The 23414-nt window shown below is 43.7% G+C and overlaps 1 protein-coding gene across 2 annotated transcripts in view; it reads left to right on the forward strand.

The window, feature by feature from the left end:
- The first annotated feature begins 2878 nt into the window (after window positions 1–2878).
- Window positions 2879–23414, forward strand: part of LOC308311923 (N-chimaerin-like) — a 168915-nt gene continuing 148379 nt past the window's right edge. For both annotated transcript variants that reach the window (XM_080758724.1, XM_080758723.1), the window contains exons 1-2: window positions 2879–3154; window positions 12756–13017. In XM_080758724.1, coding sequence (XP_080614850.1) covers window positions 12823–13017 — 195 coding nt within the window. In that variant the 5' untranslated portion in view covers window positions 2879–3154; window positions 12756–12822. The remainder of the gene's footprint in view (window positions 3155–12755; window positions 13018–23414) is intronic.

Consider the following 23414-nt stretch of genomic DNA (forward strand, 5'->3'; position numbering starts at 1 on the left):
CACTTTTTTTTACTTGAGCTACTTTCAATCAGAAAATATTATCCCATTGCTGCGCTGGACAAACCTTAAAAAAATAAATACAACTTTGTAATACTAATGATATTTGTGCACAACACTATTAAAACAAAGTATTACGTTATATGTTTGAGCTGACAGGCCCTTTTTGATGTCAATAAAGTCACCTTAATTCATGTTTTAATATTAAAATTATACAGTATATATCTTTAGGGTCATGTGGTCTACTGGTAGATCACGATCTACCTTTGGGCACCCCTGACTTAAACCCTACACTTACACAGAGACATTCTGTTCAGCTATAGCTGCACCAGGGGAAGGGCCTAGGAGGGGCATCGCCTTCATTGCATTTTCCAAGAAATAAAATAAACACATCCGTTGATGGTCAAGTCAAGTTTATTTAATGACAAATTCATGGTTATTAGTTCCAGATATATGAACTTCAAATATAGTAAAAAAACAAAAAACAGCTAAAGTTTTCTAAAGCATATAATGCCAACCTCCAGTCATGTAGTGGTGGATAGGTGAGTGCACGCCTTTTCACAGTGCTGCTATGACACAGACCCTCTGGCTCTGAGGACAAGAGGGGTCGACAAACCGCCCCAGGGACCACCGACCCTAGCCCAAATTTTTAGATTCTCGTAGAGGTTTTTTTCGATTCTGACGAATCTCTCTACGAGAGTCTAAACGTAAACTCCGCCCCTAACGTCGAAGAAGCAACCTGGATGCCTTTAAATCACTCTTACCTTGTACAAATGCAAAATCTAAGCTGCTTTTAATGTTGCCCCACTTGTTTGTGACTTCTACGGAACCATATTAAACTCTGTCAATGCTTATTTTTCAATAAAAAAGGTATTTTAATCAACTGTCTCGGAATCTGGCAGCCATCTTGCTTTTCTCTCCATTGTAAATGCGCAAGAGAACCCTGGCCGCTAGGGGCGCGGGCAATATTCTGTTGCGCCGTTTACCGCATTTACAATTCTGTTGCGCCGTTTACCGTATTTACAATGGAGAGAAAAGCAAGATGGCTGCCAGATTCCGAGACAGAGTTGATTAAAATACCTTTTTTATTGAAAAATAAGCATTGACAGAGTTTAATATGGTTCCGTAGAAGTCACAAACAAGTGGGGCAACATTAAAAGCAGCTTAGATTTTGCATTTGTACAAGGTAAGAGTGATTTAAAGGCACCCAGGTTGCTTCTTCGACGTTAGGGGCGGAGTTTACGTTTAGACTCCCGCAGAGAGATTCGTCAGAATCGAAAAAAACCTCTACGAGAATCTAAAAATTTGGGCTATGTCCATATGGTTCCTATTAAACTGGGGACCCCCTGGAACTCTCTCAAGGACCCCTAGGGGTCCCCGTACGTCCGGACTCGGACTCTACTTTGGGAACCACTGGAGTAGAGAATCTATAGCTCTACGCTTTAGCCTCAAGATCTTTATATAACAACGCGGCCACAATAAACAGCAGTCGGCCGTTTAGCTCAGTTGGTTAGAGCGTGGTGCTAATAACGCCAAGGTCGCGGGTTCGATCCCCGTAATGGCCACACGTTTTTTACTTTCCCTTTTTTTGTTAACATTAGGTAAAACATGTAAAAGAATGACATAATATAAATATAATAATATTACATTTGAGAAGAGTATTAGGGTGAATTTAATGTCCAAGGTTGGGGGCATTGCTTCTGGTACCATGGCATGAGCTAACCTTATAGAATTCATGTAATTTCAGCAGAATATTAAGTGAGATTTTTTCTTCGTTTTTATGATTGTACTGTCTTTCCCCAGCCAGTGTGTTTCTTTCTTTCTGGTGCTATTAAACGTTAATCAACCCGGTCCCTAGCAGCAAAAAAAACAAAAAAACAAACTTGTATGATTCAATGTAATTTCACCAAATAATCTGCAGATGGCGCTGTGTATCTTTCCATTCACTGTCTTTGAAGCTGGAGCGCACCTCTGTGCATTGGGTACTTTTTAGCCTTTATATGAATCTGCCTGACTGCACTTCCTTGATTCATTTGTTATCATATCATATCATATGATACTTGTACCTAAAATATCTTAAAATAACGTAATATTTCTGACATCGATGGGCCCTATAGCCGAATATTTCAATTGAATTATATTTTGTAATTGTTATTAATTTATTATTTTTATTTATAACTTTTGTATGATTTTTTTGTTATTATATAAGTTACAGAGAGAATAATAATAATTTTAAAGTTTAATTAAAAAGGTCTCAACATGATCCTTTCAGCATTGGTGGCGATGTGACGCATTGTGAGCTGGTAGATCTGCTATTTTCCAAAAATATTTGTATAGGCCTACATTTGAAAACTTGAAATAAATCATTCTGCATACTACTAGTACTTTTCTACTTTTGGTACTTTAAAAGTAGGCCTACATTTTGATACCAATACATTTTGTATTTTTACTCAAGTTGAATTGAATCCTTTTACTTTTACTTGCAACAAAGTAGTTCTATATTGCAGTATTGCTACTTTTACTTAAGTAAACAAAGGTAAAAGTACAGTAAGTTTTCCCCCAACAATTCTCAATATTTTGCAATTGACAATGAAAGGAGAAATTGGGTCAAAATATGACGTCCATTTAACCAACCAAACACAAACATTCAGTTGTTCATGAGATGATGTATGATGATGATGTATAAGGATAAGAGCGCCCCTCACTTCACACGGGTGTGATTTTGTTCTTCTTCTTTTCTTTACTAAAACATTTGCAGTACTTTTTCCCACCACTGATCCTTTCGGACTCTAGTCTATACTCTAGCACGGGGCAATAAGGTACCACGTGTCACTATGCGTTTCATTGTGTGAATCATAGAGATCGAGCGACCCCTCTCAGTCCAACAGTTTCCACATTTGTAGCCCAAAGGTAGCCACGGCTCGCACTGACTGTGCTGCTGGATCCCATCCCGGGTTTATATGGACCGGAGGCGCTGCTGAGCTCAGTGGACTGGTCCTGTCTTCAAGACAAGACAGGAGACTTCAGAGAGAGAGGGCAGAACCGAACCATTGTGGATTTATACACCCAGACCGACTCTGTTGTTGGGAGATAATAGAAAAAGCCTTGTCGGCGGCGCGGGGACAGACTCCACCACTCCGGGGCTCCAGGAAAGAAGGTAAAAGAGGAGAGGAGTGTGGTGGGGGTAAAACAAGGGACATTCATCTTCGTGGTTCTTTTCTTATTATGAATGGGATTCATTGATTTACAGCCCCCCAGCAACACGGATTTACCGTCGGAGAGAGTGGTTTGACTTCCAAAATAGCCCCTGTTTTGTGTTATTTTGTACGGATATGTCGCGTTTTTCTAGTCGGTATCGGGCTTCAGTTTTTTTTCTTCCCCTAATCGGCTGAAGCTTTTAAGGAGATCCCTTTTTACTATTAGATTAGTGCTGCATATATTAGGACAGCACTGTCTGCACACATGCAAAACATCTCTCTATGAATAACATATACATACTACTAGACCAGCCATTAACACTAGTACCAAAAGATAGCCCGAAGCCACTTTGTTTAATGTCTAGCAGCAATAAAGTACGCCCCTTTTTTCTTCACTGCTTGACTGAATTGAATTGACAAAAGTCAATTAAAATGCTTCTGAAAATAGACAACTATTATCTATCTTTAAAAGCATTTTTAATTAACTGGCATGTTGTCTATTCTCTATTGCATGAAGGTAAAGGAGTCATTGTCACGAAAAGCAAAAGGTAATTTCTATTCCTTGTTGTTGTTCGGCTCATGCTCATCATGGTCATTCATTCATGTTCAAATGTTTTTTTAAAGTGTGTACACATGTTGCCAGCCACCAGTGCCACCACACTCTAATATACTGTTCATTGTTGTTATTATACACACACTGTGCCTGCATAGTGCCAGTGCTCGAGCAGGTTGCCTAATACAGCCTAATGACATCTTCACCCTGGACTAAAAGATTACTGTGCGCCTAACCTATATTCAAAGGGCTTGAACTGAGCCAACTGGCCCTCTCTCTCTCTCTCTCTCTCTCTCTCTCTCTCTCTCTCTCTGTGTCTCACCTCTGGTCTATAATTATGTCTGCTGCTTTTCTGTAGGCCTATGTCAAGGCTGTTGTGTGTGCTTTTGTGCATGTGTAAGATTCCTTTTTGTCTCACAGGAGTGTGTGTGTGTGTGTGTGTGCGCACAGTGTGCACATGTGTGCATGCCATTTTGCTCAGTTCAAAGTAGTCTCACCCCTCTGGGCTACACTTAATAGCTCTCAATTTGCTGTGAAAAGCTGTGAGGCTCCTGTTTATTGTTTGACCAAACCAGGAGTTGTGGGTTCCCAGCCACAACAAGAAAGACCCACTTCATTAATTAAGTCCCTTCCATCAATCAATATGTTCAGTTTAATGGCAAGGAGAGATTGTGCGACTCTGTTGCAGCCCATTGTTCACACACACACACACACACACACACACACACACACACACACACACAGAGTGACCCAGCGTCTCAAGGGCAATGGAACAGTTTGGTCAATGGTGAGGGGTGTCACCTTGATAAAAATGCTAAGCATAAACCATTGATCAGGCCAGGGGGGGATTTTGGCTCTTGGATGGAAGAAATAACAAAGGAGAAAATAATACAAGGAGCCTCAACCATTTCATTTTCTTAACCACTTTAAGCCCTATATATATATGTACATGTCTGTTATGTGCACTGGTGTTTTTTTGAGAGTTTTTAAATAAAGCCTGTAAAATAAATGACCCATGCATTGGTAGTTTGATATGGGTTAATCATATCATATCATCATTAATTAACCAAATGTCTGGCTGTCAGAAACACTTCCGTAGCTCCTCACCGCCTGCACCAATCACTCCTACTTTTCACACAGGCTTTGACCATAATAATAAGTATTTCTCAACGGGTAAGTATTTTAAATATCCGTGTACGTATAGTGTTTGACATAGCCATATAAACTAAGGCCCCAGAGCTCTTCCGGCTCTGGGGCGTCTGTATCTCAACAGGAGATGCGTGATTGGATTGCATTTGACAAGCTTTCCCGAGATGCCTTGCGAAGCATAGGCAAAACGGATGAACGGAAGGCTACGTTCGTTCGGTAGGCCAATCGGAGCCTATAGGCTACCGACTACCTCTTGTCCAGCAGCACTTTGCCTTCCGAGATTCCGCTTGACTTCCTTCTCCTCCCGTTGGAGACGTTGGGTCGCTCCAACGGAAGTGCAGCGACCAATTTTAATATCTGTGGGTGTTTTGATTTAGCTTTATTTTCTCCAGTACTTTCACTGAGTACAGTGCAGGGAGGAAGCGTCAGCGATTTAATTCTGCTTTGGAAAATCTTTTGCCCAGAACATTTATTTTACACATACCTGAAAATTAAGTCACCATTGGGTGCAGTGGACGGCCATTCTCCAGAGCATGTGGACAGCCATTCTCCAGATCATGTGGACAGCCATTCTCCAGAGCCCAGGCACCAGCTATAGCCTCCAGCCTCACCTCCAAGGCCAGTGTGGTTTGGCCAAGGCAGGGCAATGGCAACAGGATACTACTGTACCTACAGTAACATGAAAAGTCTCTTGGTGGGAGGGAAACCCACATGAACACGGAGAGGATAATGCAAACTCCACACAGAAAGGCCCAACTCAGCCTCTTTCTGTGTTTCATACAATTATATACCTTGCAAAATATATGAAGGCTTTTTTGCTATTCTCTTAGACATGTACTGCCTAGTGTCCTGGCCTGTTTGTGAGAGATCTTTACTTTTTGAAGTAAGTCATAAACATTTAGGTTGGCATATAGATTTAAAACATTCGCCGACCATCGGTAAGACCCGGGTTCAATTAGTAGGTTTGTGTTGTATATTGGGAACTGTCTGTTGACTCCCTAACAGTTCGAGGTGTCAGTCATAGGGACCAGAGTAACCAGAACACTGTCCCGGTAAAACATCTCACTGTGTCAGGTGGAAGGAAGCGCCTGGAGACTCCCATGTGTGCAGTGGAGACATGTGGTTGTATACGGCTTGCAGTACAAAAGGGAAACGGCTACATTGGGGAGAAAATGGTTTTAACCCATCTTGGGCGGGAACCCCTTTTGGTGTTTTAAGCATCATGTTATGCTTTAGCTGTTGACAAATAGCAGATCTACAAGCTCATAGCGCTGCACCGAGTGCCGCGCTATGAACTGCTATTTTTGAAAAAAACGTGAAAATGTGGTGCAAATCTTTGAATGAATATTCTTTCACAGTGAACGTTTTTAACTTGAATCTTTGGGGGGGGGGGGGGGTGCCTGGAACAACATATTTTCAGATGGGGGTTGGCGGCCAAATACATATTTTTGGGGTCCATGACATGAAAATGTTTGAGAACGACTGACAGAAACTTGAGATTTTTCAGAAAACTGTCATGATTTAAAAGACATTTGTAGAATCTAGGTCAGGTCTAAATGAGTTAAGACACACACACACACACACACACACACACACACCCATCCGATTCCTTCGTCCTGGCTTCCCTCTCAATCACTGGGGAACCTTTCGAGCCGCCAAGCTCTGGGCTAGGCCTCATTCTGTCCAGTCCATTGCTACACAGTACACCAGTTCAACAGTAGCTTCCTTTGTGCCTGTCTGAGTGTCTCACTCTGTATTCCCCTCATGCTGGACTCCCTGTGCAGCCCTTGGGCAGCAGTAGGAAATTAAACCATGGAGGAGCTTGTAGTGCCTTCTTTTTTTTCTCTTTTATTTTAACCCATTTAGACCTAAATGTCTTCTAAATCATGACAGTTTTCTATATCCGTGGCTCTCAAACTATTCCAAGGACCCCCAGAATTATCTGTATTTGGCCGTCGACCCCCAAATCTGAAAATATGTAGTTCCAGGGACCCACCCCCCAGAAGAAAAGTGAGTTGAAAATGTTTGCTCTGAAAGACTATATATTTGAGATTTTCGTCACATTTTCGCGATTTTTCTAAAATAGAAAAAGCTCATAGCGAAAAAGCAAAAGAGCTCATAGCGCGGCACAGAGTCCCCCGCTATGAGCTTGTAGATCTGCTATTTTTCAATAGCTAAAGTATAACATAATGCTATAAAATACCAAAAGGGGTTCCTGCCCAAAATGGATTAATCACATTTTGCCCCCATTTTCTCACACTCATTTCCCCATGATCAGAAAGGGTAAATGCAGCATACCTGTGTTCAAGGGTCTGATCAATAATTGGCTGCATGGAATATGGATATCTTTCTCCATCTCTTCCAGGCCTGCCAGAGAGCTGCCATCAAAGCAGTTTTGTGGTTCAGCGTTGCAAGTTTAGTTGACAAGTTGCAGCCTTTCGGAAGGTCCTTACTATGTTTAGGATGTCGGTGCTTGGCTCACACTTACTTGGCATATTGCCACTTTTCCACAATTTCTTTGCATTTCGTGTTCTTAGTTTAAAAAAAATTGCATTAAAGGCTTAAAATGAACTCGCTGTGACCTGTGGAGAAAATCTCGGCTGTTCTTGTTGAGTTGGTAATCCAGAAAGAGAGAAAAACAACAGACAGGCCAAAGAAAACAACCCCTGCAGCCTGCAGGGAATGAGTGTGAATTAGCGGTGTTTGTCAGGGTAATTGGCACCTCACTGTTAGTGAATTATTAGGCAAAGCCGTAAAAACTACTTGCCACCTCATGCTCTGAAGGTTTCCAGTGCGGAGAAGAGGCATGCTGTAAATCTCACATATTTGAGGTGTTGTTATTTATGAAACTATCCAGTCTACTGTCTATCTGTCGAGCTGTTTTGCAGGGGTGCAGTAGTTAGTTTAGACAGTTTTTGGTTTAGACCAGTCATTGGTTAAACCAGTCATTAGTCCTACAACTACAACTCAAACCCTCAGCCTAAACCTAACCTCCCACGGGGCAGCACACCTAAACCTAACCTTAACCTAATGTCTAACCAATGACTAGTCTAAACTAAGTATATGCACCCCGTTTTGCAGTCAGGTATTGGAGCTCATGTAGAGTTGTATAGACTTGGCAGGGGAAAATGGCAGACCCTACCGAGTGGAACAATTGCGCGTTGCCGCAGGTATAATGAGTAACCTGATTGTCAGCTTTCTTTATTGTCGAGTTACTTCCATGGCCTGGATCCAGTTTCCAACTGCAGGTCTCTTTGGCCCGGAGGAGCATAATGTCAGGCTCCTGTTTTCTACGGGGACGAGAGAGAACAAGCAGAGGTAAACTGTCTTGGTCGGTTGTATTGTTAAACTGATGAAGAGCTTCTTGAGCAACAACAGTGGAGTTTGGAGGGAGGAAAGTGCACTTGTATTGGTCCTCTCACTATGAAAGGGTGTACTCACTGTACACGAAATCTGAGATTGAACGAGCGCGAGTCTTTAAAAATGTACCTGTATTAAAGGGTGTCAAGTTTCTAGGCTATAACTTGTAGTAGCACCCACTATGTTAATATCTGTCTAACATCTGTGGATATCATGTGTTGCGTAACGTAAGGAGACTTTGACATTTTCCGTTTCCGTGTGTGAGTTACTTCCGTTTTTCAGTGCTTGTTTGGAATATCTTTTCATGCTGACATGAGGACAAAGGGAGGAGTGTCTTTCATCTTGTCCTGGCTTGAACGAAATGACGCTGTCAGGGGTTTTAAATAGACACACATCTGGTATCTCCTCAATGCTCACTTATTAGCATAAGCATTGTAGCATTTGTAGATCGTCGTGCTGATAATTCTTTAAAGGACGGTTAGGTCTGGCCCCAAGGGGGGGGGGGGGGGGGGCTGGTGTGTGTGTGTGTGTGTGTGGGGGGGGGGTCGGGTGTGTTGCCCCTTTTAGTGGCTGTCTGTCTTCCCAAACATTCCACAGCTATGATGTCACCAACTGTCTGAGAGGCATACCTATTGTCTGGGCCTTCGACAGCACTCGTGTGAAGTAGAAGTGCGGAGATAAGACAAATAATAACAATAGTAGCATTCTTATGGTTATTATTAACAAAGAAGATGCTAATTTACCGACACAGAAAGTGACGTAACTGTAACCCTTTTGGCGCTTTTTAAGAACGAGCAGCCCTTTAGAAAAGTAGGTTTTTAGATTAGAGGAGAAGGAATGAATGAATGACCTAGTAGTGAGTCAAGTCTGAACTGGTTCTAAACATACTGTTCCAGTGATGGTGAAGGTGTGGCTGGGGAATCCCACACACACACACACCACACTGAGGTGTGCATGTATGTAAGCGTGCGTGCCACACGGCCCACACACACACACACACACACACACACACACACACACCACACTGAGGTGTGCATGTATGTAAGCGTGCATGCCACACGGCCCACACACACAAACACACACGTGGTCGCATGCTCATTGTGATTGAGTGTCTCGCTATGCACATTAACCCATTTTGGACTGAGGTCGATTAAAAAAAGGCTTCTAAATCCTAAAACAATTCTGAAAAACCCATGTTTCTATGTCAGTGGTGCTCAACCTTTTTCATGTCAAGGACCCCCAGTGTTATCTCTATTGGGCTACGGACCCCCCATCTCAAAATATCTTGTTCCAGGGACCCTCGAGAAGCAAATATTTTAGTTAAAAATGTTCAAAAATAGCAGACCTACAAGCTCGTAGCGCGCAATTCGGTGGCGCGCTACCGAGTGGCGCGCTTAAAACATGCGCGCTTAAAACACCAAAAGGGGATCCCGCCCAAAAATGGATTAAGACACATATACTAATTTGGGGAATGCATGCAAGTCTTCGACAGACCTGCCTGTGTTTCCCAAACTCTAGGCCCCCACACCAATTAAAATTCAACACGGAATAACTGTGGGATTGTGGTTTTATGTTGCACAAGGAAAATTACCCCGAGACTGAATGAACACGGCGTTTATTGCGGATTTATTAAACTAACAAAACACAAATAGCCACTAAACTTTGGTATTTCTTTCAGCCTTATAAAGTTGAATAAGCATGTTATTTTAACAGTCCCCAACTCTCTTCCACAGCGACCCCACTCTGCTGCTGGTTTTACGTCCTACCAGGAAAAAAGCAACAACTCCCTTTTATTGCTTCTCAGCTGCTGCTGGTGTCCTTGTCATTGTAGCTGTCAGCGACACTAGCTAGACCTGGAACGGCACAGGATAGAAAATGCTGTGAGGTCCTGGTAGTAGTGGCGTGCACAGAGAGACACTAGGGGGTGCTGGCAAAATAAAAAGACATTGATCAAGTCTTGATAAAAAGCTTCCAATATATTATTTAAGCCCCCAAAATCTATAAATCTCTCACTATTAAGGGCCGATTCATACTCCTATTTTAGAGCCGAATAAAAGTCGGTTCGGCTCTGTAGAGCCTACAATGTGACGTCATTTGAGGTTCGGGGGGGGGGGGGGGGGGCGGGTACCGTCCTAAAGTCGGCTCTTCGGTGCTAGTGAAAATTTCTGACGGGCCGAAATCATTTCGGCACTACAGCGCCGAAACAGCGGTAAAATAGGAGTATATGAATCGGCCCTATGGCAACCGGCCGGTTCCACGCACTGCACAAGGTGCCCTTTTTTTTTTTTTTTACTTGAGCACCTGCCCCTCTAAATGTCTGTGCACGCCACTGCCTGGCAGGATAGAAAACCAGCAACAATGCATTATCTGTGGGATAGAAAAGCAGCCGTACTGGAGGCCGTATAGGAGTATGATATACTGATGTTACTATACCAGCTCAATGGCCTCGTGGTTAGAGATTCTGTCCTGAGTCCTAGGCCTCAATCCATGGCTTGGTCATACTATACCAAAGACTATAAAAAAATCACACCCGTGTGAACCGAGTGGTGCAACTCCCCTCCCCCCCCTCCTCTCTCTCTCTCTCTCTCTCATTAGCAGGCAACAGTATGTCAGCACTGTCTCTCTCTGTTTCTGCATGGCACAACAGCGCCCCTACTGGTACTCATTATACTTGCGCTCATTAACCAACACATAGGCGCGGACACATATAGGTTAACCACACATGCGGACATTGCTGTTCCTTGGAGTGGTTGCACCACTCGAATATAGTTATCCAAAGCCAAGCTTGGAGCTAAATTCCGGTGACAAATTACTGTCGTCGTGTCCAGGGGGTGTACTTGTACATTCCGTACATTCCGCGGCACAGCTACAGAAGCAGCAGAAGGAACCATTGGTCCCCCCCAAGAAGGCTACTGCTGTAGGTCCTATGGTACGATTAAGCAATATTACACGAGAGGGTGTGGGTTAACGTGATTATTGCCACGACAGTGATGCGGTCAGGAACGAGACGGAGTCGAGTTCCGCAAGCATCTCGTGTAATATTGCAATTATACCACAGTTACCCTTAAAACTATTAAAATCGCTGAAAGAATATATTTTTTTAATGACAGATGTAGTCACTACGACCACAACCTTCCCAAGAAACTAGCTAGCCTAGCCACCGAGTTTGCTAGCGCTCTGCGAGAACATAGCAGCTGAATTCTTTGTTTTGATTAGGTGGTGAACAGTGCTGGTTTAACCCACGGCTAGAAGGCTGTTTCAACCAATCAGATTGCTTCCTCGAAACGACCTGTGGTAGAATAGAAAATCAGTAGTATCGACTAGAGCAACGTTTTTGGCTGGGGACACCCCCGGCAATGTCTCACAGGTGTGGGGCTTGCCATGGAAATCAATTGGCTGCCGGCAGAGGCTGGTGGACATTGCACAGGTGAGAGGAGTTGGCCTCATTTTAGGGCCACTGGCAGAGCCTGACCAGAGCCTTTTGTGGTGTTTCTGGACAACGGTGTATGGCCACCGACTCGAGGCCCGGGCACTGCCCTCAGTGCTCAGCTTGTAGGTCTGCGTTTTTTTTTTATTATCGAAGAACGACTGACATAGAAACATAGCTTTTTCAGAAAACTTTCAGTATGTAGAAGACATTTTAAGAATCTGATCTCAGGTCAGAATGGGATAGTTGGACTACTGTACCAACGCCGGCCTGGCCACTATATACACAGGTTTTGGAATCCCATGTCGACTGTTAATCGTTGCACTTGAAGATTGTGAACCACAAGCGAACTCACAGTTTTGTGGTATTATCAGTGCATTATCTGTGGGATAAAATGTTCATTTGGATAACATCTGTCGCTGTATATAAACCACTGCCGGTGCATGGGACCCATAATATGCGGTCTAGCGTTTCACTAAGCTAGCATTTATTTAAACACGCGCCGTCATATCCGAGGGGGTCGGTCGTGTGTGTGTCCGGCGTTTGTGCCTGTCAGCACATGGTACGGTGAAACAAGTCCTGGATTATGTCTCTCCCCGGGCCGTCAGGCAGCTGCACTGCACTCTTTTCTGGTTACACAACATGTCAGTGGTATAATGGGCTGAACAAGGACATTGTCGTTAAAAAAATAAAAAGCTGGTTTTTATTCAGGCACAATGGATGCAGTGGTGTTCACGGGCCATCCCTTACCTACCTACACCTCTTATTTTTGAGGGGCTCCTATGCCCAGCTTTGTGTGTTTGTGTGTAACTCGTAGCGATTCGATTGGCTAGAGCACCCCATAGCCATGATTTTTTTATTGGCTGAACGATGTACTTTTGAGGACAGAAAAGTGAGGACCGCAATTGTGATTGGCCGGAATGTGACGATGATAAGAGCGCCCTTCACTTTCACACGGGTGTTATTCTTTTTTTGTTTTCCTCAGCGGGTTGCAATTGAAACACACACACACACACACACACACACACACACACACACATGCTTAATTTTTCTGTGTCTCTCTCCTCTCCAGACATTGAAGCGGTATCCCTGTGGCCAGACAGACAGACCGACAGACAGACAGACAGACGGCGTGAACCATGGTGGAGCCTGCTGACAGGCCCTCCTCTGTCGCCGCCGGCCACCGCCTCGGGGCCCCCGACAGCTTCGGCGTGTCCACCCTGGAGCCCGGCCTTCAGGGGCCCCCCGGGGCCCCCGCCGCCCCGTCCCCGGGACGACCCGTGTCCGTCAGGGTGCAGATGCTGGACGACACCCAGGAAGTCTTCCAGATAACGGTAAGAAAGGGCTTGTTTTGTGCTTTTATGTGTCGTAAATTTCCGGCAAGCAAATTTCACTTCTTATAATATTCACGTTTGAACCCATTTATTATACGACCTGATGATGCATCTTTGTCACCTTATAGCTTTTGAACCACTACTTAAACCATTATTTTAAACTTAAGCTGTTGGAAAAATATAGCATTTCTTTTTGAGGGGCTCCTATGCCCATGCTTTGTGTGTTTGTTTGTACCTCCGTAGTGATTTGATTTGATTGGCTTGAGCACCCCATAGCCATGATTTGATTGGCTGAACGATGTACTTTTGAGGACAGAAACGTGAGGGGCGCAAATAGCAGATCTACAAGCTCATAGCGCGCCACCGAGTGGCGCGCTACGAGCTTGTAGGTCTGCTATTTTTGAAAAGTCGTTCAAATGTGCCTCAAATCTTTCCCGAAAATTGTCATGATTTAGAAAACTGAATGGGTTAATTGAGTTATAATGGAGTTCAAAGAGATATTATGTGATACGTAGTGGTCGTCCAGTAGTCGCTGGGGCGAGGTTGTTTTAGCCCAAACGTTGTGTAGCTGACCTGTGGGTTATTGAAATCGCACAGTGACCTTCAACCCATTCTGACCTGAGATCAGATTCTGTAAATGTCTTCTACATCCTGACAGTTTTCTGAAAAAGCTCTGTTTCTATGTCAGTCGTTCTTCGATTTTTCAAAAATAGCAGACCTACAAGCTCGTAGCGCGCCACTCGGTGGCGCGCTATGAGCTTGTAGATCTGCTATAACAGATCTGTAGATCTGCTATAACACCAAAAGGGGTTCCTGCCAAAAATGGCGTAGCCACAGCTGTGTGCGGACGGAGTGCGTGACATCTCTTCTCTAGAGTTGCAATGGAATCATGGCATGTCGTTGTAGTTAGTTTTAGTGCGCCATAAAAAAAGAAAACAGCTCAGCAAAGAGACGATGGCAAAACTCTCAAAACTATAGAACTGGCCATCATCAGAGATGGTGCTTTTTTGCAACATCCTCCCAGGCAGCCATTCAAGAATTCACGCAACTGTTACTGTTATACATCTGTAGTGTTCCTATACCCACGCACGGCTCATAATAGTAGGCTACTGCAGGTTGTCTGTCCCTGCCAGGACATCATGCTAAAAACAAAGGGGGAACAGAACCGACGGTTCCACTCCTTTTGCATCCAACGGACAGAGAGCCACATCATAGTCTCACCGTAACAGAGACACCCTCCCCTGCATCACTTGTGTCTTGTGTATACCCGTCCTCCAGATGCGGTATAACGAGGAAGGATACCCAAATATTTACTTTTTTCAACCTTGTGGGCTTCGGTTCGCCTCTCGAGAGGGGGGAGAGAGACGCACAGGATGTGGGAGTGTGGCCGTCTTCCTGTCTGTGAACGTCACACACCCCGAGAAACTTAAGTCACTGCCGGTGTGCTGGAGAGAATGCTGATAAGGCCTGTCTGTCTGTCTGTCTGTCTGTCTGTCTGTCTGTCTGTCTGTCTGTCTGTCTGTCTCTCCTTCACCTTTCCGTTTGTTTAGTTTTTTTCCCCTCATTAGACACAGACTAGAGTAGACACCATTTACTCTGACATTTAATGAGAGGGTGTGTGCGTGCGCACCCGCACACGCACACACGTTTGCCTTCAAGCGCTTTGCCTTGCACACACACACACACACACACACACGTGGGTGTGTTTTTATAAGATTTAGTGTGTTTGTGTATGAGCGCACATGTTTTTTTTCCCCAGCATCTCCACGACTTCCTGTCGTGGTTTATAGAAGGGCGTCCTCTCTTCCCTACCAGTTCGCCCCAGTGGCATTATGGAGAGTACAGTCTAGATTTTTGAGAATTATATTCAAATCAACATGCAGGAACTTCAAACCTGCTCTGCGCCGATATAGGTGTTATCCAAAACGCCCGAACTTTGTTGCATGGTTGTATGTTTTGTCAAAGCTGCATTTTAATCGAGTTTGAAATGCATGGAAAAGTAAGATTGTTTTACAAACTAAATAAAACGTATACAGTCATGACTCATTAGCCAATTAGTAGTGCAATGACTAATTGTGCAATTACTGTATGTTTGACCGACATGGACTCTTGTTATTTTGACACGTTGGGTGTAACTTTAGACTTAAATAACTTTAATAAGTAAGTCGTTAACACATTTTTCTTTACATAGGACGCCTCAGGCCGTCTTAAGGATTCGAACCGAGAGGTGCCTTGCGCATAGCGCATCCTCAATGATACGGGGCGAGATAAGAATATTCAGATTTTTTTTTTTTTTGTCCGTTCGCCTTTCGCTTGCCATAATATGCTAACGCTCTGGGCAATTATTAGCTTGCCGCTGACTCGCATGTGAAGAATGACTCGTATCTCCTCATCCAGGGCGCTCTCCGTGGTGATGAACGGATCGATATGCTGGCGCTTCATTTCCGCTCCTCAATCCGTCTCTCCCGCAAAATATGAACGCTTTTTGGATCATATATCGTATAAATTAAAATGATCGCAATGTGAGGTCAACTTTGTAAAGTCAACTTTTTTTAGGAAATTGTTTCCGGTTCATGGCTTTCAGAGTAAAAGCGCTCGGACAACTCCGGCACCCCAGAGCTCCTATTTTGAAGCACTTCCGGCACTAAAAGTGTTTTAATGTGAAAATGTTATGTATTCAACTACTTAAAATCTTAATGCGTCTCTAATTTCCAGAAATCATCACCTATAAAAGACGTAGAAGTTAACGTTGTGAATGATTTTCCCATTGTTGTAATATACAACGACAAAGCTGTATATTTTGGGGCGGGAACCTCTTTTGGTGTTTTAAGCATTATGTTGTACTTTAGCTGTTGAAAAATAGCAGATCTACAAGCTCATAGCACGGCACTGAGTGCCGCGCTACGAGCTTGTAGGTCTGCTATTTTGTTTTTAATCGTGAAAATCATGTGGCCCAAATGTTGGAAATATATTCTTTCAGAGCGAACGTTTTTAACTCAAATCTTTGCTTCTTTGGAACAACATATTTTCAGATGGGGGTCCGCGGCCAAATACAGATAATTCTGGGCGTTCTTGACATGAAATATTGAGCACCGCTGACATAGGAATTTCAGAAAACTGTAAATATTTTTAGAAGACATTTTTTTTAATTTCGATGTCCGGTCTGAATGGGCTAAGCCGCCGTATTTAATGGAATGTTTCAGTACTATCCACTGAAATAACCATGTAAACAATATCTACCATATTAAATAATGTCGTATATTGATTTAACCTGCCCTAATTTACAGTACAGTCCAGTCGCGTGTTTGAAAGGCCAAGCGCTGCATATTCAGTGAAATATGGAGTGATTAAAGGCATGAAATGTGAGACGGCACAGCAGACAGTGTGTGACTCATGTCTTATCCAATTCTGACCTGAGATCAGATTATAAAAAAAAAAGTCTTCTAAATCCTGACGGTTTTCTGAAAAAGCTATGTTTCTATGTCAGTCGTTTTTTTTTTCTTTTCTCCAAAAATAGCAGACCTACAAGTTCTTGTATAGATCGCTTGTACAAAGCATAGCATAATGCTAACACCAACATGGCTTATAGACGTGCCAGTGTGGGCCTCGCAGTAATTGGCTGTGGTAAAAATACATATGGTGGGCATGAGGGTGGACACTTTGACATTTGACCAATGTGGTGCTAGTGAGTGTAGTTCTGTGACTGTGTGGACAGTTTGACAACTGTGTGTGTGTGTGTGTGTGTGTGTGTGTGTGTGTGTGTGTGTGTGTGTGTGTGTGAGAGAGAGAGAGAGAGAGAGAGAGTGCAAATCTTAAAATGCTGCATCCATTGACTCCTATCCCCCCTCTCTCCTTCTCACAGTTCCTCCCTATCACACACACACACACACACACACACACACACACACACACACACACACACACACACCCAGACCGGCTTATCTATGGAGGTCATCTCTTGAGTTAATCAGCAGACAGACACGCACACACACACACACACACACACACACACACACACACACACACACACACACACTGTACAGTTGATTGCTGTTGCTGTCTCTAACTTGAGACAGCACTACAAAGACAGGTTTGATGGCAGATATGTGTCACCCTGCGCACACGCACACACACACACGCACACACACACACACACGCGCACACACACACACACACACACACACACACACACACACACACAGCCTGTGACTTGAACCTATCGGGACAAACCATTATCATTTTAAATGTTACTGCTTAAGTCAGTACTAAAATGTTAGTCTTTTCAACCAGAATTAACCAGTAATCGGCTCCTAATGCAACGGTTTTTTGATATAGTCACACCTTAACAGAGAAACCCTTCCCTGCACCACAGATCCACATCGACGTGAAACCTATCGGACAATGAACCCGTTGTCCGTGAGTTCCAACGGCACTTCCCCTTTAATCTTTAATCAGATCTACAAGCTATGAGCTATGAAGCTATCTGCAAAATCGTTAAAATGTGGCCCAAATCATTGAATCTATATATTATTTCAGAGCGAACATTTTTAACTAAAATATTGGCTTCTGGGGGGGGGGGGGGTCCCTGGAACTACATATTTTGAGATGGGGGTCCGTGGCCCAATAGAGATAATTCTGGGGGTCCTTGACATGAAAAAGGTTGAGCACCAACTGACATAGAAACAGAGGGTTTTTCAGAAAAATGTTAGGATTTGGAAGACCTTTTTTTTTTTTAACCCATTCTGAACGGGAACCCATTTTGGTGTTGGCATCATGTTATGCTTTAGCTTAGCCATTGAAAAATAGCAGATCTACAAGCTCATAGCGCGGCCACCGAGTGGCGTGCTACGAGCTTGTAGTTCTGCTATTTTTGAAAAATCGAAGAATGACTGACTTTTTTTATCTGATCTGATCTCAGGTCAGAATGGGTTAATCAGACCAGTGTGTGTCCCAGTGGAAACCTCGTTATGAATCTGATCTCAGGTCAGAATGGGGTAAGAACGAAGCACTTGACTGGCACTTTGGGGCAGGAAGGGAACAGGTGCGGTTTGGGCGTGTTGTGCTGTGCCTTCAGGTGCAGACGTGCACTTCCTGCAGTGCGTGCACGGTGTGACGTGCACGGTGAGACGTGCACGGTGAAAGTTTTAATTAATAAATGATGATACATGATGCCCCAGAACATGAATTCCGTATATGAATAGGGCTATAGAACTATATAAAGCTTCTTGCGATAATTCCCTGGAAAGCGGAAGGCAGCCATCCTTCCTTCCACAACTCTCCCGTGACAGATAAATCACGTCAGCTTAGCACATATACTTAAAACGTATATCTTCTCGCGACCGTCTTAGTGGGTTTGTTTGACCCTAATCCCCCACACAGACCATCCTTCCACGTATATATGTGTCTTTCCTATAGATTGACGGCGATGTTTTGTGGCTGGACGGACGTGGAAAGCCTTGGAGAAAACCTGGATGACAGCCGGCAGGGTGGGTGGGTGGGGGGTTTATAGGACTGTGTGTGTGTTTGGGGGGGGGGGGGGGGGGGGGGGGGGGGCTGTGTACATGATAGAGTGATGGATAGGATCACCGTGCAGGGTTTAACCCATTTTGGACTGAGGCCCATTCTAAAAAAATAAAATAAAAAATCTTCTGAATCCTAAACGTTTTCTGAAAAACCTATGTTTCTATGTCAGCGGTGCTCAACCTTTTTCATGTCAATGACCCCGAGAAATTGAGAGAATTATCTGTATTTGGCTGCGGACCCCCCCCCATCTGAAGGTGTTCCAGAAGCAAAGATATAAAAAAAAATATATATATACATTCAAAGATTTGGGGCGCCACATTTTCACGATAAAAAAAAAAAAAGCAGATCTACAAGCAATGAGCTTGTAGATCTTGCTTTATTTTTCAATAGCTATAATACCGTAATGCTTATAAAACACCCAAAAGACGTTCCCACGGTCCAGAATAGGTTAACATTCAGTTTTGACAGAAATCCCAGTGAGTTTCTCCTGGTCGGTGGTTCCAGCGGGTTCCCCACAGTATAGACGTAACGTCTTTGATAAATGACGCCCACGATGCTTGCCTCCTCGGTCAAAACTGATCTCAAATCAGGTGACATGTGGATGGATGAGCCGTTGTTGCTGGTATGCTCTTTGGGGGGGGGGCGAGACATGGTATACGTGTGTATTAACCCCAATATGACCTGAGATCAGATTCTTAAAAAAAAATGTCTTGTACACATCCACGACAGTTTTCTGGAAAAAGCCCATGTTTCTATGTCGGTCGTTCTTATTTTTCAAAAATAGCAGATCCTCTCCTGGGAAGATCACGGGCCACCTGAGGCATGATTTCTCTTTTAACCACGACCATATGTATGTGTATATGTGTATATATATATATATATATATATATATATATATATATATATATATATATATGTATGAATGTAAGAAGAGAATGTCAAAGGAACTTCAGTTGAGACCAGTGCTGTTTTTGGCATCAAGTTTTGATTTTAGTTTTAGTCATTGGTCTCTTGAATAGTTTTCATTTAGTTTCAGTCACGTTCTAGTCACCTGGAATGTTTTAGTGTTAGTCTAGTTTTAGTCGACTAAATATCAGACGATTTTAGTCGACTGAATCTACAGTTAATTTTGTCGACTAAAATGTATTTTGGCGGGCCTTGATGCCGCCGTAATGACTGATTTTACACCTCTACAAACACACAATGCGTCACGCTGCGACGCGTCGTGTGCTTGTAGATCTGCTATTTTCAGCATGCATGCAAACCAAGTGTAAAAATGACTTATACTGGATCCCTTCCTAACATTTTCGTCTAGTTTATATTTGTCGACGAACTTGTCAGTATATTTAGTTTTCGTGTAGTTTTCGTCAGTGGAAAAAGGTAGTCGACGAACAATTTCCGTCTTAGTTCTATAGTCGACGAAGTCAACACTGTTTGAGACTAGGATATCTATCCGAGTTGTTGTTCAACAGTCACTCTGCTGTGGCTCCACTGGTGCACGTAATGAGTGGAAAGATTGAACAACCTAGCGTCCTAGCGTAGCGTGACACCCCCCCCCTAGACATAACAAAACCTAAGACAAAGATCCTACAGCTGTGTGGGTGTGTTGGTGTGTTCGAGTGTGTTCAGCTATTGAATACATAGATTGGAGTCTCTGGGCTGTATTTTGCGTGTCTTACGGACCAGGTCTTATTCCCTAACTTGAGTAAACTAAAGACCTGGAGGCGTGATCAAGGCCATTTGGCTATTCTGAGTGGCCAAAGAGCATTGATCACGCCTCCAGGTCTTTAGTTTACTCAAGTTAGGGAATAAGACCTGGTCCGTAAGACACGCAAAATACAGCCCAGAGACTCCAATCTATCCTCAGTGTTCATTTTTACTCTTAAGAGTGCATGCGGACACATGGACGCACCTACTGGGCCTTTTGGTTATGTTGCATGCTTTCCCAGCATGGAAAGGAATTAAATTAAAATAAAACTTGTACAAAAATGTATCTAGACACATTTTACGCAGACCTTTAACACCTTGACATTTGATCTGGCCACATGCTCTCATTTTGAAAGTGGAGATTTCTAAAGTTCCGGGTTGGGGCAATACATTTCTCCTGTTGATTTTCTCTGAAGCCATGGCTGAACATTCTGCAAGTGCATTTGGGGATATTATTTTTGTTGTTTTTACTTTTTTACAATGACTGTACTGTCATGTGGTGCAGTAATTTCAGACTGTATTCTTCTTTCTGGGGCTGAAGTCAGAGGGTGGAAAGACTGTGGGAGCGTTTTAAGTGTTTTTAAGAGGGACGATGAGTTACTGCGGTGTGTTGTTGCACTGTGAGTAGGCAGAGTTGCTGTCTGTTTTTATTCAGTGTTTTGGAACTTCTGACTGAACTGGAAGTTTAAAGTCAGTAAAGACTATTTCAGACCGATGGTTGAGAGAGAGCCTTGTGATCTCAGCTGCTTTATGGCCTGGCTTTTGGCCTTCTCTTCTCTTCTCTTCTCTTCTCTTCTCTTCTCTTCTCTTCTCTTCTCTTCTCTTCTCTTCTCTAGACGTACGACTCTTCTCTTCTCTTCTCTTCTCTTCTCTAGACGTACGACTCTTCTCTTCTCTTCTCTTCTCTAGACGTACGACTCTTCTCTCCTCTCCTCTCCTCTCCTCTCCTTCCTCTCCTCTCCTCTCCACAGTAGCCTTTGGCAGCTCACATTCATCACTGTCCATAGAGACCTGTTCTCTCTGTGTGTGAATGAGAGTGTGAGAGAGAGAGAGAGAGACCCTCCTATCCCACCGACTATAGAACCCATAAAAACGCACAAATGGTGTTTATACGAGCCTCACTGGGGCCACATTACAGTATATTATGGACATACTGTAGTTAGCTGCATTGATGTTGTGCGTGAGTGCCTGCGTGCGGTGTGTGTGTGTGTGTGTGTGTGTGTGTGTGCACGCATGAGTGACAATATCAGGTAACATAACTGAGGACGTGATAAATTCCTTTCTATTCGCCACAACCAATGAACAACAACACTACATTAGATTGCAGCTGTGTTGACCGACGACCTGATCATCAAACTATTGGCTTAGGCAAAAACCAAAAAAATCACCACGTATTCAAGGCTTCATGGGGCGTGTAATTGACAGAAAATAAGTCATTCTTACTACTACTCCTAATCTCCTATAAGATTTATTTGTTTTTCGTTCTTTTAGTTGTCGTTTTTTGTTTTATCCTTTCAAATCTCGTCGGTCAGTTTTCGACTGCCTGGCAGTTGTAATTGAGAGAGACTCGACATGACGAGGCTATTATTAAGAGCGTCGTCTAGGTCAGAATGTGAGGTTAATTGGGCCTACAATGACCACAATCCTCTCTGTGGTCGGCTCGGAACATGGCTGTCACATGGAACGCCAGCCACCGCTCCAGTGCGTTCACACGAGGCTATATGGCTCTGAAACCGAGTGAGGGGAGAAGTCTTTGGCGCCAGGCCAAATTAGACTAGACCCCCACATTCTCGCGTTGCCAGACTGTTGCCTCTCGCAATCTTTTCAAATGCTTCCGTCATACACAGTCTGGAGCAACAAAAACTCTTCGAAATAAAGCCTCCTCAGCACTTTTCGTTTTCGTCTTCACGGTCGCGCAAATCTTTCCCAACGTAAATGGAAATCATCCAAGCGTTAGCTTGTTGCTTAGCAGAAATAGAAGTAAAAAAATAAAAAAAATAAATGTAAAGAAGATATTTTAAAATGTTTCTTTGCGGCAGCTTCCTTACTCGGATTTCGGGAGGTGTAGTTCCAGACTCTATAATTATTATAGCATTGATGACAGGTATCAGAAAATAAGGCTCATTTAGCATTGCCAAACTGTAAAATATACTATTTTCTCACGCACGCACGCACGCACGCACACACGCACACACACACACACACACACACACACACACACACACACACACACACACACACACACACACGCATGCACACACACACTGATGCACACAGACGGGGTGTTGTGTAATGTGGTGGCTCTATTGCTGTGCGCTGCATCATTCCTGTGGTTGCAGAAGCATAACTGCAGGCCAGCCAGTGCACCGCTTTACTGTAGGCAGCCTAGCAAGCTACCATACTGTGTGTGTGTGTGTGTGTGTGTGTGTGTGTGTGTGTGTGTGTGTGTGTGCGCGCGCGTATGTGCGATAATGCACTGTTCATGTTTTTTATTTGTGTACATTGGCAACTTGTCGCAGCAACTAACGATCGGAGATGAATGGCGTTAGCTTAAACTCCCCGCAGTGGTCTCTATACGAGGCCTCCTCCTTTTCGCGTCACATTGTGAGCTAAAGCTTATCGAACTGCTTTTCTTTCGCCCAGAATAGGGTTGATAGTTTAAGTGGTAAAACTGGAGCAACAAAAAGAATGATTCCCAGAAAAACAGAGAGGGCTGAAGCAGAGAGATTTATTGGTCTATATCACAGTTGATCCTCTGAATTAGGAAGCAGAATGGATGAGAGTTGGGGAGCTTAAAATGTCTTTATTATTCTCCTCCTCCTCTCCTCTCCTCTCCTCTCCTCTCCTCTCCTCTCCTCTCCTCTCCTCTCCTCTCCTCTCCCTGTGTTGGCCGTGGGCCCAGAGCGTTGCTGTGGAGTTGAGGCTCCCTGTCGTGCTCTGTGGTCTCAGGCGGTGTTTGGCTCCGCGATAAACAAGCAGACGACTGACAGCAAGGAGAGAATAGTTCTGTTTGGAACTCTTTCTCCTCTCTCTACTCCTCCATCATTCTATCTCTCTCTCTCTCTCTCTCTCTCTCTTCTCTCTCTCTCTCTCTCTCTTCTCTCTCTCTCTCTCTCTCCTCTCTCTCTCTCATCTCTCTCTCTCTTACATGCAGACAATCATAATCT

This window comes from Protomyctophum bolini (assembly GCF_963924005.1).
Source record: "Protomyctophum bolini genome assembly, chromosome: 24".
Lineage (NCBI taxonomy): Eukaryota > Metazoa > Chordata > Actinopteri > Myctophiformes > Myctophidae > Protomyctophum > Protomyctophum bolini.